This window comes from Rhododendron vialii, chromosome 13a (assembly GCF_030253575.1).
Source record: "Rhododendron vialii isolate Sample 1 chromosome 13a, ASM3025357v1".
NCBI lineage: Eukaryota > Viridiplantae > Streptophyta > Magnoliopsida > Ericales > Ericaceae > Rhododendron > Rhododendron vialii.
This window is the reverse complement of record NC_080569.1, coordinates 13,327,501-13,347,158: the sequence shown is the minus strand read 5'-3', so window position 1 is coordinate 13,347,158 and position 19,658 is coordinate 13,327,501. Positions and strand designations below refer to the sequence as shown.

At 38.6% G+C, this 19,658-nt stretch overlaps 2 protein-coding genes across 2 annotated transcripts in view; one reads left to right on the top strand and one right to left on the bottom strand.

The window, feature by feature from the left end:
* The first annotated feature begins 9,340 nt into the window (after window positions 1–9,340).
* Window positions 9,341–10,379, top strand: LOC131312645 (glycine-rich protein DOT1-like). The gene is made up of 2 exons (XM_058340549.1): window positions 9,341–9,520; window positions 9,680–10,379. Exons 1-2 carry the CDS (start codon window positions 9,433–9,435, stop codon window positions 10,078–10,080), a joined length of 489 nt encoding a protein of 162 aa, XP_058196532.1. The 5' UTR covers window positions 9,341–9,432; the 3' UTR covers window positions 10,081–10,379.
* Window positions 10,380–10,563: 184 nt separating this feature from the next.
* Window positions 10,564–19,658, bottom strand: part of LOC131312644 (protein transport protein SEC23 D) — a 14,740-nt gene continuing 5,645 nt past the window's right edge. Inside the window, exons 10-14 of the mRNA XM_058340548.1 lie at window positions 16,024–16,122; window positions 13,620–13,743; window positions 12,497–12,774; window positions 11,330–11,544; window positions 10,564–11,238 (exon numbers count right to left, since the gene is read on the bottom strand). Of these exons, the coding sequence (XP_058196531.1) occupies window positions 11,027–11,238; window positions 11,330–11,544; window positions 12,497–12,774; window positions 13,620–13,743; window positions 16,024–16,122 (928 nt within the window). The 3' untranslated portion in view covers window positions 10,564–11,026. The remainder of the gene's footprint in view (window positions 11,239–11,329; window positions 11,545–12,496; window positions 12,775–13,619; window positions 13,744–16,023; window positions 16,123–19,658) is intronic.

Here is a 19,658-nt window from a genome sequence, read left to right as displayed (position 1 = left end):
CGGTGGCATTTGGATCCATCTTCTCTCAGTCCATTAGATGAGATGAAGACTCCAATAGAGTATATATGTCTAGTTGTTTGTTTAATCACGATTCTCGAGGCTCTCTAAAATTGTGGAGAGAGAGAGTTAAGGCGATGGTCGGTGGATGAGGGTGGGGGCGAGAAAACGTGGCGGAGTAGTGGTTTTTTGTTTGTTTGGCATCGGAACATGAGAGACAGGAGAAGTTTTTCAGTGCCTGGGGAGCACCCGTCACCTGGTGCTGACCATCATCTCGGCCGTCCAAACGTGTTTTGGATGGCCAGGATCTATTTGGGTAATTTTTAAATGTAAAATTACCAAAACACCTTTTCAAGCCTAAATAGATCTGGACAGTCTAAAACACGTTTTTACTACCGAAATGCGTGCTCGGCATCACATGGCCGATGCCCACTCAGCACTGAAAAATTTCTCGAGAGGGAGGAACAAATTTTCCCACTTCTCATTCTGCATTGGAAAATTTTCAAAATACCGTCAACCTTTATTCTAAATTTCAATTAGACTCTCAATATTTAAGAAAATCAATTTTACTTCTAACATTATCTTTCGTTAATCAAAACGCCATATTTCGTCCGAATGACTAACGGATTTCATTAAAGGCTCCGTTAAATAGCATTCCAATCAAATTTCGATGATTCGATCCGCTTAATATGATTAGAACATGATTTTAAGGGTGCCCATGATAAATCAACCAAAAAAATTAACCGGGAAGGGCTTCATTTTTATTGAACAGTTCAATAAAAAATTGCTTAAATCAAGTCATTCTCGGTCATTTTTTTTGTTGATTTCTCGCGGGTACCATTAAAATCACGTTATAATCACATTGAGCGGTTTTGGATCATCGATATTCGATCACAAAATGAGAGCTGCGGACCGAAGCAAAATTCGGACGTCCTGACTTGAACAAAATTTGGATCGGTCCGCACCTCCACTTTTCTAATTGAATTTTGATGATCCGAACCGCTCAATGTGATTCAAACGTAATTTTAAGGGTACCCGTGAGAAATCAACAACAACAAAAAATGATTGGGGAGGACTTGATTTGAGTAGTTTTTATTGAACTATTCAATAAAAAAATATTCAGATGAAACCTTTTCCGGTCATTTTTTTTGTGATTTCAAGCGAGTACCCTTAAAATCACATTCTGAACACATTGACCGGCTCGGATCATTGAAATTCGATCTGAAAAGGGGAGGTGCTGACCGAAGCAAAATCCGGACTTCTTGACTTAAACAAAATCTGGATCAGTCCGCACCTCCTATTTTTCGATCGAATTTTGATGATTCGAGCTGCTCAATATATTCAAAACATGATTTTAAGGAAACTCACGAGAAATCAGCAAAAAAAATGACTAGAATGGGCTTGATTTGAGCAGTTTTTTATTGAACTGTTCAATAAAAAACTGTTCGGATGAAGCCATTCCCGGTTATTTTTTCGTTGATTTCAGGTGAGTACTCTTAAAACTACGTTCTGAACACATTGAGCGACTCAGATCATCAAAACTCGATCGAGACGCTATTTAACGAAGCATTTAACGAAATCTGTTAGTCATTCAGACGAAAGGGGACATTTTGATTAACGGAAAATAACGTTAGGAGTAAAATTGATTTTTTTAAAAGGTTGGGAGTCTAATTAAAAATTAGAGTAAAGGTTGGGAGGTATTTTTAACAAATTTCCTTCTGCATTTTGCAGTTTTTTTTGGCAGTCGAATTCCGTTAATGCATTTATGTCACAATGCATTCTGAAAAATATACTTTCAAGGCGCAATTTAAGAATCAGCTTTGCAGTAGGGGTGGGCACCGTGTCGTGTCGTGTTATCTCGTGTTCGTGTCAGAATTTTTTCAATCCTAACATGACCTGTTTAACTTTTCGTGTTATCGTGTCGTGTTATATTCGTGTTTCGTGTCAGGAATAGCTGACCATAACCTGCTAACTTCGTGTTGTGTTATTGTGTTCTTTCATAAATTTTCTTGTCGTCTCGTGTCATTTTATGTTCGTGCCAGAATTCTCTCAATCCTAACCCAATTTGTTTAGTTTTTTGTGTTATTTTGTCGTGTCATATTCATGTTTCGTGTCAAAAATAGCTGACCCTAACCCGCTAACTTTGTATTGTGTTCTCGTGTCATGTCAAAAATTTCCACCCCTACTCTGCTGGAGCTTTTTCATTATCATTTTGGATTTTTTTTTAAATTCATAATTTATTTTGAGCATCATCCTCAAAAAAACTCATTCACATTACTCTGTTGCAAAATTCATTCTGCAAATATTTCTCAAACATATGACTAGATTCATAATCTATTCTGCTACAATTCAAAATCAATCACTCAGAATTCAAAATGCAAAATGCAAAATGCAAAAATAATCAGGTTGTCAAACGAGCCCATAATAATGAGACGATTCGGTGATTGAAGTTTTAATAGAGTCACTCTAATCATCAATATTCATACTATTGTTCCACTAACTAAAATAAGTATTTATTTTTTAAATAATTACCATTTTTTGAAATAAAGATGATGTATTGTGAGAGAATGACCTGTTTCGTATAGCGAAAAATTAAGTATTTAAAAGATAAGAACGTTTGAAAAATGGAGCCTAATTTTAAAGGGTGTTCAGTGCAATTGTAAAAATACAAATTACTCAAAATTTTGAGTAAATTATTAAAGTACCCACTGATGTTCTTAATAATTTTACAACAGTTCGAATAGAAAATTTGAATTATGTGTTTTCTCTCATCTCTCATGTTTTAAAGCCCCTCTTCTCGGACTAATCATAATCGAATCAATTATCGATGGTTATATGATCTATAATTTACAGTTGAACCGAGTAAATTAGAAAATGGAGTACTACTACATTGGTTGGACTAACAATTGAGCAAAATAACATATCAAAACAAATTCTAATTTTTTAGGTGGCCCACTGGATAGCATAAACTCACTATATACCTAGCATATATATATATATATATATGCAAGTGTTTCTAAGAGGAAAAATGTATATAAGATTTGGTTACAAATTGTCATGGCCTTCATAATTTGGGGTAAAATTGTAATGATTAAAAATTATAGTGGGGACCCGTGCCGCCAGTCTCACTGTGTATCTGCCACTGGAAATCGAGCAACGTGCTCTCACGTTTAGGATATTATACACAAGAAAAATGTGTACGGGAATGTGCACATCAATGATGTTGGTATGTGTATGCATGTGTATATGTTAAGGGTGTCTCTATGTCAAGACCTCGTATGGGAAATTCTGAGTTTGAGTTGATGGAGCAGCGTTGACACCCATCGCATAATCTATCTCATTAAACACTACTTACAGCCAAAAAAATCAAATGCACGAACAAAACCGCCTAATCAATCACGTTAGCCATTTAACTTACGGAAACTGCATATGTAATGAAATACTGTACTAACAAGTAGCAAACAACCCCTAAATCTGAGTTTGCCTATTGTTAAAACTCTACAGAAAAGTTTGAATTCCACAGTAAAGATATTATCCATTGATGGATCTAGTTGACACGATGATCTTCTCAAAAACTACATTAGCCCCCTCAAAATTTTGATGAATACTACCTCTCAACTTTTGAAAAAAAACACAAAAAAGAAGAAGAAAAGGTAATCGACGTCATTTGGCCCAACTAAACAATAAAGCACAGGGGAGTAGACAAAACCAAAACGAGCCCAACAACAACGAAGTGTAATGAAATCAAATTTATTGGCTGGTTTGATTGTTGGGCTAGGAAGGTGGGAGTAGGATTACTGAGAGTGTAAGGGTTCATATTTTTCTCATTATTCCTTTTTTTTTATCAGAAAAATGGGTGAGAGTGGACGACCAGCGTAGTAACCCCTCTTAGGCGTGACCATTGGGGCTCCCTATCCGATGTGGAATGTCTGGTTCGAGCCATAGCTACTGTCCAAGAGGACAGACTGTCACCACAGTACCACCTAGGTACAAGTGGGCATAAGTGTTTACCCCCACACCCCCTTTGCCACTGGCAAGACTTGAAACAGAGTCTCACCTGGGGATGAAGGGCACCCTACCCACTAGGCTACCACCTTCGGTGGTTCTCATTATTCCTTAGTCCCGTGTTTGATACATTCGGGATTAACCGTTGGATGGAATAAGGTGGGACTATTTGTCTATTAAGTACCCCGTGTGAGAGATTAACCAAAACTGTTAGAACCATACCCACTTGTAAGTGCGGGTATGTAAATGGGTATATAAGACTATATCCTGTTCTTAGTCAATAAATTCAAAACCAAAATATGAGTAAAACCTCCAAAAACTCACTCTAGCACTTGACTCAAACTCATATCAAACTGAGCTTTACTCAAGTTTTTGAAGGCCATTTCCTCAATCACAAATTTACAACCATGCCATTAATGGAGTTTTTACTCAAATTTATGCTTAAATTTTACTTTGCCCATTGGATGCTCTATACCAAATGAAGTTTTTACTCAAATCTACGTAAACAAATTTTTTTTTTTTCGGTCAAGCGGAATATCAAATTAGACTACGAAAGAGAGTACCACATTAGGGATACACACAAAGTCATTAGGTTCATAACCTAAACAAAGTACCTATTGTTAATCTAACACCTGCCTGATATTTAGGCTATCTCTAAGAAAAAATTTTGTCATGGAGATGGGCATGTCCATAACAAAAACGAGTACGTCTGGCTGCTCGACTCCCATTCTTGCGAGATGTTCTGCACATTGATTTGCTGATCGGTAAGTGTGCTCGATCGAAGTGTTGGTCTTGGCCATGATGAAGTGGGCTTCGTTGATGAGCACACTTTGTAGGTGATTGCTTGGGTTCCCTTCCTTAATCAGATTGACAGCTGTGAGAGAATCAGATTCGATTGCCACGTTCTTGAGTTTCCTTTCCATAATGATCTTTAGCCCTTTGTAGATGCTCCAAATCTCAACTTCCAGGCTTGAGGAAAAGTTTCTCATTCCGTAGAATCCCATGATCCAGTCGCCCTTATGATCTCTGAACAATCCACCAAAGCCTCCTCTTCCATTCATTTCGTACCAGCAGCCGTCCGTGTTGAGTTTGATGTTACCTGCAGTTGGATTCACCCAAGATATTAGACATGCCTGCTGAGAGCCCATAATGAGGGGGGACTTGAATGCTTCCACAATTTCCCGAGAATAAGCCATGATATTCCTGGCACTAATACAGCTTGGTATCTCAATGTTGTCAAAACTCTTTTTGTTTCTATCCTTCCAGATTTGCCATAGAACAGTGATAAACACAATGTGCCATGGAATATCATAACCATTCTCAAGAATCGTGTTGCATCTCAAGTTAAGAGATATCCATTCGTGAATAGGAGTCTCCAAGTTCCCTCTCATTAGGTGGCTCGAGGGAATGTTGCTCCAAAGCTCTTCTGCTTTGACACATTCCCTGAACAAGTGAGAAATGTTTTCAAAGCAAGTAATACATCTAGGACATAATTCAGAGGTTTCAATCCCTCTTCTAACCCGTAGGTGATTGGTTGGAAGGCTGTTATGAAGAATAAGGCAGGTAAAGGTCTTAAGTTTTTCAAGTATTTTGAGCTTCCAGAACCACTTCCAACCCTTCAGATCCGATTCACTTTTGTTAATGAGTTCATAAGCAGCCGATACAGAAAATTTTCCATTTCCAAAACCCACCCAACTGGGATGGTCAGGCCCTTAGGTGTAGATAGGGAGGGGAATAGAATTAATGGTCTCCATGGTATTGGTATCCAGAAACTGAGCCATCTCACCCAAAGCCTAATGTCCATCCATAATCAGACATTCAACCTTCTGAGAAGAGTTGATATGGGTACCAGGGTGGGACAAGGCCAGAGGTTTATCCCCACACCACCAATCATGCCAGATTTTCACAGTTTTACCATCGCCAATGATCCATTTCACTCCCTTATCAATGACCTGTTTAGTATCCAAAATGCTTTTCCAGAGATGAGAAGCAGGCCTCCTCCTGGGCCAGGAAGAAATGGATTGGTTGCTCAAGTACTTATCTTTAAGTAAAGAGACCCAAAGTCTCACCTCCTCATCATTGGAAACTTTCCAGGCCAGCTTGGTGAGAGATGCCAAGTTTTGATCTTTGGCTTTTTTGAGCCCCAGACCACCACCTTCTTTACTCTTACACACTTTGTCCCATTTGACGAGGTGCATTTTTTTACCACCAGGAGTGTCTCCCCATAAGAAGTTCCTGTTTATCCTGTCTAGTCTATCACAAATAGAGGAAGGCAAATGCATGGTTTGCATAGTGTAACTGGGAATAGTAGAAGAAACATGTCGAATAAGAGTACTTCTTCCAGCTAGCATAAGTGTGTTAGATACCCATCCAGCCAACCTATTCTGAACCTTATCAATGATATGGTTAAAATCCTGTTTAGACACTCTCTCATGCAATAGAGGAACTCCAAGATATTTTCCCAGATCATTTGAGTTTAATGCCACAAAAGTCACTTATTCTCCTAGCCTTGTTCCTTTGGACATTAGGGGATACAAAGATTTTAGATTTCTCCAAGCTAACGGTCTGACCAGACATCATACAAAATTCATTTAAGACATCCATCATGGCTTTCACAGTATTCATGTTGTCTTGTCCAAAAAGAATTAAATCATCAGCAAAAAATAAGTGAGTTAAGGGTGTAGAATTTCTAAAAACTTTGATTCCTTTCCAATTCCCTTCCTCTCTTTTGTTATTTATGAGTATAGATAAACGTTCCATGCACAGGACAAAGAGGTAAGGAGATAGGGGATCTCCTTGCCTTAGGCCACGACTGGGGTTGAATTCTGATAAAGGTTCCCCATTCCAGAGAACAGAGGTCTTGACACTGGAAACACAGTTCATTATTAGGGTAATCCAGCTCACATTTAACTGAAAGTAATTTAAAGTATCAAAGAGGAATTTCCAAGAGACTTTGTCACAAGCTTTTTCCAAGTCAATTTTGAAAATCATGCCACCTTTTTTCCCTTTCTTCCCACGGATGGTGTGCAGAACCTCTTGGGTGATTATAATGTTATCATTGGTAGTTCTCCCAAGTATGAAGCTACTCTGGAAAGGGCTGATGATTTTGGTCAAAAGAGGTCTCAATCTAGCCACAATAATTTTTGTGACAGCTTTATAGGCAACATTGCAAAGACTGATAGGTCTAAACATTTTTATACGGTCAGGATTTTCATTTTAAGGAATCAAAGCTATAAAAGTTTTATTCATATCCTCAGGAATGGAGCTAGATAGGAAACAATTACGAACAAACTTTCTGACTTCTAGTCCAACAATGTGCCAAAATTTGTGATAAAAAATGGCTTGAATGCCATCAGGTCCACGAGATTTATAGGCATTAATACTCTTGACACTATTCCAGATCTCAGCATCAGATAAAGGCAGACAGAGATTGTCATTATCTTCCCTATAGAGAAAGTAGGGTGGGGATAGTAAACCTGACTGCAGCCTTGGGTTTGACTTTGGTTTTGGAACAGATTAATAAAGAACTGTTGGACATGAGCTTTAATAACATTTGGACTATGAATCCAGTTATTAGAATCATCCTTGAGCATGGTTATTTTCGACCTTCTCCTTTTAATGATAGTTGAGAGATGGAAGTATCTGGTGTTTTTTTCTCCCAGAGAAATCCATTTGCTCCTGGACTTTTGAAACCACAGGACTTCCTCTTGGAGGAGAATATCATTGAATTCCTTCCTAAGGTCTACTTGTAATAATTGGAGGTTATGCGCAAAGTTAGTCTCTTGGGCTTTATGGACCCCTTGAGTCTCCCTTGAATCCAACGTTTTTTCCTAAAGATGTTACCAAACACATTCTTATTCCAATTGGTTAAGGGCCGGAGATGCTCTAAGTGGGTGTGGTGCTAGTATTGCTCTTGACTAGAGGGAGGGATGGCATTAGCCAGTCCAGTCCCCCTTTTTTGGATTATCTCCCTCCATCTTTTAACAAGCAAAAGTAATCCCCATCATCTTTATTCCGTCTTTATCCCACTTTAATCAAACACTATACAATTAATCACAGTATCCATATACTCTCATCTCTATTATCCCGGTACTCCGCCTATCTGACCATATCCCGTCCTTAAATTCCATCTATTAAATACTACAATGTTACTCATACAACAATCCAAACACAACAACTTATACAACCTCTCACATACATGTAGGGCCCACACATAGTAGTGTATGTGGAATCCACATGTATGTGAGAGGTTATGTTTGGTGTTGTGTGAGTATCATTTTTGTAAATACTAGCTCCCATACATTTCTTTGAAGCATTCTTAAATTATTTGCCATATGCATTAATTCAAAAATCTAACTTGTTGTGTATCAGAACATTTTCAAGTAATAAGTCAGCCTGTTTTTTTTTATCAGCATAAGTCAGCCTGTTCGGATGACACTTTTTGCATTTTGGGTGTTCCGCCCTCCCTCCCTCCCTCCCCATAATGATTTTCATAAAATGCATTCTTGAATTTGGGGATAAAAAAATGCATAAGTATGGGAAGAGGAGCATTTTCAAAAAGACTCTTTTGCCCTTCTCATATTTAGAAATTACATCTCTCTCCCCCTCTGTTGTTTTTCTAAGTTGTATTGTTGTTGGTAGTTATTTGAATTACGTAAGATTTTGAATTTCCACCCTCTATGATTTTATTTTCTATCTCCATCAATAATGGTATTATTGTTTTCCAAGGTAATATTTGAGATTTCCTACTTAACAAAAAAAAAATAAAGATTTTCAAATATAAGTCACAAGTATTTTTAAAGTGAAAGAACCAAAGGATATTTGAATTAATAATATCTTTTTAAAATGTCTAAAATGGTTATTCCTACATATTATAATGGAATAATAAATAACCTAGGGCAATATGGTAAAAAAATCAACCGTAATCTATTTTGATGATTATACTTCCGAACACAACTCCCATAGCAAAATGCATTTTACACATATCTTCTAAACACTTTACAGATTCATAATAGTATATTCATACCAAAGTAAGAAAAAAAGCAAAAAGAATTAAAAAATAAAAATGCAAAAAGTAAAATAAAAGAGTCTCCCAAACACTCCTTAATAAGATTGGTACTCAAAAACATTATTTTGTGTTAGATATTGAAAAAGGAATAGCTTCCTATTTATCCTTCTGAATAAATAGTTTAGAAAGGAAAATGATTTTGCCACTCCATTTTTTGTTTACGCCACTTCCATGCAAGTGTAATCAGCAGCCTTTAGAAAAGGAGTAATTGATAGTGTGACATTGTGCATTTCCTAGCTTGAAGGTCTGTTTTTACCAAAAAGCAAATCAAAAGGTGAAGAGAGAATCCCCCTTTTCTCTCGTGATAAGTTAGAACAAATCCGTGAAAGCACTTCAACTCCCATTAAAGAATTCTGCTGAGGATGAGAACAAAAAAGATGGCGTTGCTCCTACTCCTCATCATGCTCTCCATTCATCTTCATGCATCCTCGCAAAATCTCCTTGTTTCAGGTTCACTTATTTGATCATATTATGTAGTAGAAATTTGTCAATTTTGGTATAATTCGAATACAATAATGATTTAGGATCTCTCGCTATCTTCATTATTCAGGATCTCTCAGTTATTTTCATTTTCCCCTAGTGATTTTTAAATGGTTCGATTCCTTGTAGCCTTGGATCAACAAGAAGATCAAAATGTCGGAGACAGAAGATCTCAAGGCCTGGACGTCAATACGTCGATGAAAGTTGCCAGTGTTGGAGTGACGGTAGTTGATAAGCGTGGAGGTGGTGGCGGTGGTGGTGGCGGGCATGGCGGTGGTGGTCATGGTGGTGGTGGTCATGGTGGCAGCAGTGCCAGATCAGCTGGAGGATCAGATGGTGATACTACGGGCAAGGGTTCAAACCGCGGTTATGCAGCAGTAGTCCCCTTGTTTGCGGCAGGTGCAGGTGCACACCACGTAAATAACCGCCCTGCCCACCACGGCAAGAATGTTGGCACAACCACCTATATCGGTCTGCCTTTCTTGGCGTCTGGTGTCTTGATCTCACTTTTTGTTGCGCAACCCTTTTGATTACCATCTTCGGTTGCATATATTAACAACGCACGTCTACGTGCACAAACATTGTATACAGACATCTCTATATCTATATACTATCAAAAAGGAAATGTACATAGAACTCCTCTACCAATTCAAGTAACTTGTATATCATGGTGAAAAAGTTGGGAGATGTAATAATGGCAAACACTATTATGCCAACCATAGGCAGCAGCTTATATTGTGAGGGACATATTTTTTTTTTTTTTTTTGAACTGTTATTGTAAGGGACTTGAGGTGGCCTGAATAACATAATTACTCTTTACCACGAAAAACTTGTCCAGGTGATTACTGTTTCTTTTTCTTTTCCATTGTCATCCTCCCATAACAGCTTCCCAGATACTAATACTAAACAAAAGCTATGCGGCGCATAAGGAAATTTTTACGGAACATAAGAAAAAGCAGAAAATGCAGCCGTGAAAAAAAATTGAATGAACCAAAACGAGAGAGAGCGAGATCTTGGAAATATAAAGTTAATAAGAGAATCATTTTCAATGCATGCTCCAACAGGTGCTCAACAACAATACAAATCAGGTTAATTATTTTCAGTCAATCACACGCAATGGTATCGTCAAAAATACAAATGGGTCGACTCAGACAAAAAATAATGAGACACCTTATCTAAAGCTCAAACCAAATGACAAAATCGTCTAACCCTGCAACTTTTTCTTTCATTTAACAAAGGCGGATTTTGCCTGAGAGTAAACTATGTGTAGTCCACACCAAAAGGGATCTTCCAACTGGGACTGAAACAGAAAAGGAAACAGTGCCCACTCTATTCCTCTACTTTAAACAGTTTTGAGTCTTCAAGTAGTTCATTGTCAAGATTTTGCAAGAGCGCCAAATTTAAGCAACCCCATCATTTTATGTAATTCATCCCTCTCGTATAATTTTGAATCCGATTTAACTGGGTATAAGTCTCTTATTTCATGTACTCGATGACACTTTGACTGATTTCCTCGAGGAAGGAAACAAAACCCATCATGCTTGTGAACCCACTTCCATCTACGTCCTGCTCCTCAATAAGATAGTTCTCAAACGATGTGCAATCATCCTGTCCTCCCTTGAGGAATATTAGCCTCGGAGTTATACTCCTCTCTTGCTTTAGTTTGTTAATTGTAGTCCTCAATAAGCCTAAAGCAGAAAATATTTTTCTTAGGAAGCAGAAAAGAATGATAGTGAATAATGACATAGTTCTATGAGAGCAGCACCAGCAACAACTTACAGTCGTGAGGTGGAGGGTAAGGAAGTGAAGGATCAGCTGTAGAGGAATAAAACACAATGAGAGTAGTAAATGCGTCGAGGAAAAATATTGGACTGCCGCTCGTTATCAATGCAGCACGGCTCAAAGAATGGCGAGGAAATGCTTGTTTATCCGGAGTTGCATATGATGTCAGCAGTGGGTATATAGCACGGTGAAGAGAACTCGGTTCTAGAGCACTGCATCACAAGTTTGAGAACAGAAATTAGCAAAATTAGCATCATGGGCAAAGGCACTGACACGTACTAGAGCAAGGGATGCAATCTTAAAGAAAACTAAAAGCAAGAAGATAGAAAGGGTTCTCAAAATTATAGAAGACTAGTAAAACGATAACAAGGTAGAACTCCCTCTCAAAATAAATGAGAGCTTGTATGAGGAAAAGATCAGGTCAGACTTGGAGATCTTTCAACCACGACGACACGGAGAGCACCATAGAATGTTGCTAAAGCGAGAATTTGATGTTTCAGTCCAATCACACTAAGCCATCCTTTTTTTCCTGTTGCAAAATGCTTAGTAGTAACCATAACCTGGTTATTTAGAAAAAGCTAATGTTTGATGTTAGGGTGTGTTCCACTGACTAAAATAAGTACTTATTTTTTGAATTAAAGGTGATGTATTATGAGAGAATGACCTATCTCGTAAAGCGAAAAATAAGTACTTAAAAAATAAGAACCTTAGCGAAACGGGGACTAAGAAACTACATCAATCAAACCCTTATTCTTCTACAGGAGAAAGCTGTGCATACATGGTGTGTACCAAAGAAATGTTGTATTTTTCTGGTACCGGTTATTCTTGGTTAGTTGTGAACCTTACGGTTCCTTTGTCACGCATATTAGAGTTTGCCATATATTTTTGCGGCGTTTTGTTTCGACCTTTTGTAGTGTTGGTAATGTTGGCTAGTTTGTAGATGGGTGTGTATGGTGCAAGTGGAAATGTTACGAGTTATTGTGGCTAGTTACGAAGCTGTGTAGTGTGCTACTTATGAATTATTGTGGCTAAAATGCGGTTCATAGGGCGTCACAAAATATATACTACAGAGGAAACTGTATCTCATATCCAGTGTCTTTACCATCAGAACACAGGAACCCAGGCTAAAAAATGCACACCCAGTGATTGTAAACATTGATATACCTGAAGAGGCATTGCAGGTATATCCGGTAGTCAGGGTGGACTCCTTCCTCATGGAAACGGAGAAGTTGATTACGAAGCAAAGCAAAAACTAAGCGAGGTAAAGGCTGCAGTTGTGGGCATTGCGACAATGCTATGTCAATGCGAGCTGCTGTTGAACTGCCATGATCATACTGAACTAGTTTACAAGCATCATTATACTGTGCTGTAAGGATTACAAGCCAATCATGTAGCAATGTCCTGCCTTCCCGAACTCCTTGCTCCAACGAGGCTGATATAACCTGGTGGGTGAAAGTCAGTGAAAGACTAGTCATTAAATGTATAAGAGCAGAGCAAATCCATAAGCTATAAGAGTTAAGTGCTACAAATTGCTTATAAAGATTGGTGAGCGTATTGTAAAAGCCTGAATTCTACATTTCTTTCTGATTAGAATTCCTTCTTTTCAGAGGGGAGAAAAGGCCCTGTATAGTCAACCGAAAAACTAAGCTAATCCATTGTAAAAAAGAAAGAAAAAAAAACCTCCCTACATAGAATTGATTGCTAAAACAGATAAAACCCTGTTTGTCGGACGGCTTTTCCAGTTTACTTGTCCCTAACTAGAGATTATGGTGATGTTCGTGGACCTGATGGACCTGATACCACCAGCTTTTTTTCTTGTCTAACTATAGAAAGTCGTTTTGGTTCTGTAGTAATACAAACCAAGCATGTTCTATTTCACAAGGACACTTGGGCTTCAATAAAAAAAGGCACGCCACTCGTTCATGCATATTTGTGGTGGCATGCTCGCAGACACCAAATATCACTACATCCTCTAAGTTGAAATATGAACGGAATAACAAGTTTGTTCCTCTTATATAATCTAGCATGTGCATGAGGTCTGTGCTCTGTTTTCCTAATACAGAACCGCATCAGAGCAGCACTACCATATGATCAACATGGTCGAAACGCATCATTGGTACGAAGAGTTCCTACCAAAGTATTTAACCCTATAGAGCATCCTATCATTAAATACATAACAGCTGCAAAATCAAGTACGTCATCATCACTTGAATGATGCAAAATAAGCCAAAAGTAGAGCAGTCAAATTATTAGAATGCAAAAACAAGCAGAAGAGAGAAAAATGGACCTTGTGAACAAGTATTGATAAAACTGCTTCAGGATCAACACTGTCATAAAGTTCAGTAATGTTACGAGCAGTTCCAAATTGAAGAGTTCGAATCCTTAATCTCCTTTTTAGAGAATACTTGTTTCTGCAAAATATATATCACATCAAAGTATGAGTAAAGCTTCTGGAAGTATATATGTGAGGATGCCAATTGATACATCACATGATGGACTACACGAAAATATACTGTTGGACACAACGCTACTCTAAGGAAAATCTAAATGTTTATTTCAACTACATGCTTGCCCTTGACATGCACAATGTTTGCCTAAGTGAAACGAAGCCAAGTTGGAAACCAACATATCTAATCTAATAAAGAAAAAAGAGGTCTTATCACGAAACAGGGTGACCGTAAAAAGGAGATGCATCACTGGATATGATTAAGCATTTTTTCAAGAAAATGTCTTCCTTCTGAGGGCCTGTACCCATCTTTAGAAATTATAACACACCATCGTCAACAAGAATATTCTAATCATGACCACCTACTAGCAAATAATGACAAACACTTGGAAACTATATTACTTACGATCATTGAACCCCAACTCAATCCAGAACCTAGACAAACAGATTATTATTATTATTATTATTATTATTATTTTAATCAGGAGCCTAGACTAACAGATCCTTGCTCCAAAAAATTCACAAAAGGACAAGGAAAACTAATATACACTACATAATGGATATGTACCTTGTGTTAAGAGAGGCATTCAGGCTCCGTTTGTTTTGATGTAAAATGTTTTCCATGTACAATATTTTTTCAGAAAACAAACTTTAAACTTTTATTTTCCGGTGTTTGGTTGGCACATGAAAAATATTTTCAGAAATCAACAAAATAGTGTGGAGAGAGAGAGAGAGAGAGAGAGAGAGAGAGGGGGGGGGGCTTAACGGTGGAATTCAATTCAGGCCAACACATGCATTAAGGGTGATTCTTCCTGCTTCTCCTAATCATTAAGAAAGTTTGAAAGCGACATCCCCAAAAATTAGCAATACTTTTGACACAAGAAGCCTCAATTCGTATGCCAACATTTGCATTAAGGGTGATTCTTCCTACTTCTCCTAATCATTAAGAAAGTCTGTAAATGACATCCCCAAAACTTTGCAATACTTTTGACATGAGGATCATATACACGGCCCACGTCTAACAGTTACATATTATGACATAAACAGCAGAATAACAAAAATAACAATTTTTTTTTATCATGTCGTTCAATTTGTCTTTCCTTCTTCTTCGGCCTCTTTTTAACAACTTTTTCTCTTGGATATTGCTACTATTGCATTATAACAGCACATCAATGTTGCTTTATTCAATAAGCTAAAGCAAGCTACACATCAAAAACTGATCAGAGGACAACAGACAGACAAACAGAGAGAGAGAGAGAGAGAGAGAGAGAGGGGACTGAACGTGGGTCAGGACTAACGATCGAGGAAACTGAACAGTGAGAATTGCAGTAGAATGTAGCGGGTTCATTTCGGAAAATAACTAACGAAAGATTTAAGGGTAAGTCATTTTCATCCAATTAATGGAAAATGTTTTCCTCATTTTTTATGCAACCAATTACCGGAAAATAGGTAAAGCATTTTACTGGAAAACATTTTACGCCCAAACAAACAAAGCCTCAATCTAACAATAAAACAGGAAAAACAACGCTAATAAGCACCTGTCGTGAACAAAACGTTACACCACTCAATTTTACCCAATCTGTCTGTATATGAATCATATCTTCAATGCAAGGTTACTTTGGCAACTGTGTATACTTTTAGATGTTTCATTGATGTGAAGCAGAGTGATGCGATTATTTTAACTTAGCAAAGCTATGAAGTCCCATGACCCAAGTGTCTTCACTTTTCTTTAACCAGAGTATTTAAATTACCCATACCTTAAATGATTACCACCGCCATCAAACAAAAGCTTAATAGTAGCCCCTTTTACCCGGCGGGCAGGACTGCCAAGTCACCAATTATCCAAAAGCTTAATTTGTTCGGAAATGGGTCTAACAAGGTGTAACACCATTCTGACACTCCCCCACATGCAAGTCAGTGGTGAACATTGAGTTGAAAACATCCACACGCACAAAAAACCACAATGCACCCAGAGAATAACAATCCATGGCAAACACATGGACAAATATTTGAACCAATCATCTCTCAGAACCAAATCTACAATACCATGTTCAGTCACCAATTGTTCCAAAAGCTTAAGCGGCTAGGAAATGTGCCTTTGGATGGTTGCCTGCCAACTTATATCAAGTTGCCCAACACAAACAACAGCCTTGAAATGGCGAATGTAAATAATGCATGCATGTAGGAATAAGTTACCCTGAAAGGCAACAAGTTATGGACTGCCAGAGTATACAACTAACCCTACCTACTTGGAGAACTGGAGGCAGAATTCAACAGTTCCTCAGGAGGCACAACTACCGTATACTGGAATGCAATCTGTAGCATGGGAGGCTCTGATGTGTGCCTGCAGAAATGTGATGCAATTTCTGAAGTTATAACATGTTGGGAAGCATAACAAATAGACATGAGTTTCTAAAAGGAATACTTATACAAGATTTGCATGATAGGAGAATGAAACCACTGACATGAAGGTATATCTTTTATTTGGATACTTCGAAAACTAAGGTTCAAGTACCAAAATTAATTAAAACTCAACAATAGACTTAAAACTAAGATGATCAACGAACGTAGGTCTGCTAAAACAACCGACCAGCACGTGAACTCGAGTCGGCGATTGAACAGTTCATTCAATACTCGATTATTACATATCCGATTGAACTGGTACATGATTTTGAAGTTGGACCCTCAGCAGCCGGGTTAGAACAACGTGTCTTCATACTCGAGAATAAGGTCAGGAATAAGATGAGTGAGCTTCAAAGCACTCAACAAAGCGCAAGGAGCCCACTCACTATTATCATTGCTGCTTTCTTTAAGGCTCGGCGAACACTATGTAAGCAGCATCAAAGGAACTGAGACTTTTAATGCTGCTTTCAAAACCCTTGATTAAGAGGTTGAGGAGGCCTCCAATCCTCTTTCGTGTGCAATGTTTAAGAGTGGAATCCTCTAACTTGATTGGCTTGACGCTCCTATGACAGTCCTAGTTGCAACTAGGGCCACCACACAACCCCAGCACCCCCACAACACCCCCCCCCGGGCTATCTATCGTAAGTGATTGTCCCTCTTCAGCTCAGAGGCTCACATAACCCTGGCACATCTGTTGTCTTCAAAAGTACCTCAAGACTTGACTGTTAGTTGACAAAAATTTCACTAGAGTGGCATGTGGATATACATAAAGACATTAAGAGCTAGTTCGTTTTCGAGATTTTGGATTTGGATTTGAATTTGTAATGATTAGGGTAGGGAGATAGAGGTAATGATTGGGGTAATGATTGGAGAGAGATAGAGATAAAAATGAAAGTAATGATTGAAGATAGGGGTAATGGGTGGATTTTGGAGGGCTTATTTGTACGGATGGTCCCCAAAGTATGTTCGAAATGTCAATTTGGTCCCCAATATACAAATCGTGCCTATTGCATCCCTAATATTCACAATGCGTTTTTAAATGGTCCCTACGACTAACTCCGTCTAGTTTTACCCTCGGGTGCAGGGGTATTTTCGCAATTTCCTAAAACAACCCTCACCCCACATAACTTTCATCTTCAACCTCAAAACCCTAGCTTAACCAAACCCTGGCATTTCCTCCATGTAAACCTTAATCCTCCCTACCAATTTCTGTCCCTCACTCTCTCCGCATATGCTCCGCACAAATCTCTACCTTAACTCCCGCCAGCACCTCGTCGTGGGCCTAGGCATCCAGTGGCGCCCCACCTCCCACCCCGATGCCTAACCCCCAGCCGCCACCCTCTAACTCTGCATCGGCTGCCGCTGCCTCATCTTCCAGCCCCTCTCTTCTTCTACTCCTCTTCCCTGTTTTCTCTCTCTCGCTACTAACCTCACTTCCCCTCTCTCTCTCTCACCAGCCCATACCACCACCACCACCTTTTATCCACAACCACCGCAACTGTTGAACACCACACCCCCATTGTTAAACCACAATCACCACCACCAACAGCCACCCAACACCTCTGCAAACTCCCTCACCATGGCCAAACACCACAATCCCTAATCGTAACCCAAAATCGCAATCAAAACCCTAACCCCTAACCCCAAATCTGCAAGATCCCCAAATTTGAATGCCCCACCACCCAAATCCAAAATGCAATTGTTGGAGTACCAAAACCCTTACCTCTAATTCGGCTGGAGTTTAACTCATATGTGACGAACGAAGGTACATACAAAACTCACAACGGAAGCTAATGTCCTGACAAAAAATAAAAAACTGTATTTCCTTTTACAAAACCTCGTGTTTATTTTGATTCAACTGTGAACAATTGGTTAGAGAAGCTCCAATTACTTCCAAATGTCCAAACTTCCAATTGTTCTTCTCCATTTACAGCTTTGAATACTCTGAAATAGCACTAAAATTTCAGCAAGGAATCAACAGAGATTGCATAAGCATGGTCATCGAAAGACATAAATAGAGAAGGAGTGACGGGGAAGATGGGTTATGGCGGTCGAAGGTGACGGGGAAGATGGGGTATGGCGGTGGAGGTGGATGGCCGGCGTTGGTTGTTTATGTATGTGGGTTAGTATGAGAAGGGGGTGTGAATATGATTCCCCGGCCTCCACCTCAAATCTATATGTTTTTATGAAATTTCGAAAATACCCCTGCACTTGACGGTAAAATCAGACGGAATTAGTCTCAGGGACCATTTAAGAACGCATTGTGAATATTGGGGATGCAATAGACGCGATTTGTATATTGGGGACCAAATTGACATTTCGAACATACTTTGGGGACCATCCGTACAAATAAGCCGATTTTGGAGTAGGGTAATCATTTAGAATCCCAAACCCAAAAAACCAACCGAACAAGCCCTAAACTTTCATGGGAAAAAGTTTAGGGCAAAAAACTCCCCACTTTTTGAACCAATGATGTCATGCTCTGACATGTCCCACATCCATTAAAGTCAGCAAGTCGAAAAATGAACCAACCATTGAAAAATATATTTTCATTCATTTTGGGTCCAGTTGCCTCGTCACTGAACATTAACTTTGAAATTGCCATAAATCTACAGTTATTATATAGCTTAGTGGTTTCATATAACCTTGAAAATTGAGCCCTCTCAGCAAATAGAGAAGTAGCCTGGTGCAAAAGTTAGCCAAGCTCAAACCAAGATCAAAGATCAAATGAGCCAAGCTTAAGCAGGTCAACTTGGCCCATATTCCCTCCTAAATAAAGATACTTCTCACAGCCGGTAAGAAAAATGCTCTGATTTTTACCAGATAGCAAATTTTTAGAAGCAGAAAGAGAGACGAACTGAAATTTGATTAACCAAAAATGTCTGGGCAGGGAAACAGAAAAATAAATATAACGAAAAGCAATGAAACAAGAGTCAAGGAAAAAGGCATAGGTCCTCATAACTGGGATGACTCTTGTTTTCAAGAACCAGAATGCAAGGGGTGGCTAAATCATACCTACTAATCCCCCCAGTTTGGAAGGTTCAAAAGTGTAGATTTACAGATTTTAAAGAGGAACAAACCAAGATGACTAAAGGTTACAACTGTCCAGCTAAGAAGCTTTTGTCTGCAAATCCTACGCCTTTCTTTCTTCAACCCATTTCAGATTCTTTGCGAATTATGATATAAATCTTAGAAGTCTCCCCAATCGTCATCCTGGACTAACAGGAATATCTTCTTTTTAAAACTTTTAATATATAATAAAAGAGAAAATGGTCCAGAACCACCTCACGCCAGTGTGTCAACAACATCAGTTTAGTCTCACAAGATTCTATGGCATTTTCTTTAGAATAGCTACATTAAATAGAAAAAGCAAAATATCGAGACTGTTTCCTCTGAGAAGGAAAAATAGCTCCCAAAAGAGAAAGGCATCATGGAGAAAAAACAGGGGGCCCTTCACATAGTGAAATAACAAACTAA

Bases quoted from the DNA above. Each gene is read 5' to 3' on its own strand.
- LOC131312645 (XM_058340549.1), top strand. From the start codon at position 9,433: ATGAGAACAAAAAAGATGGCGTTGCTCCTACTCCTCATCATGCTCTCC. The intron at 9,521-9,679 runs GTTCACTTATTT...GATTCCTTGTAG, and splicing joins GCAAAATCTCCTTGTTTCAG to CCTTGGATCAACAAGAAGAT.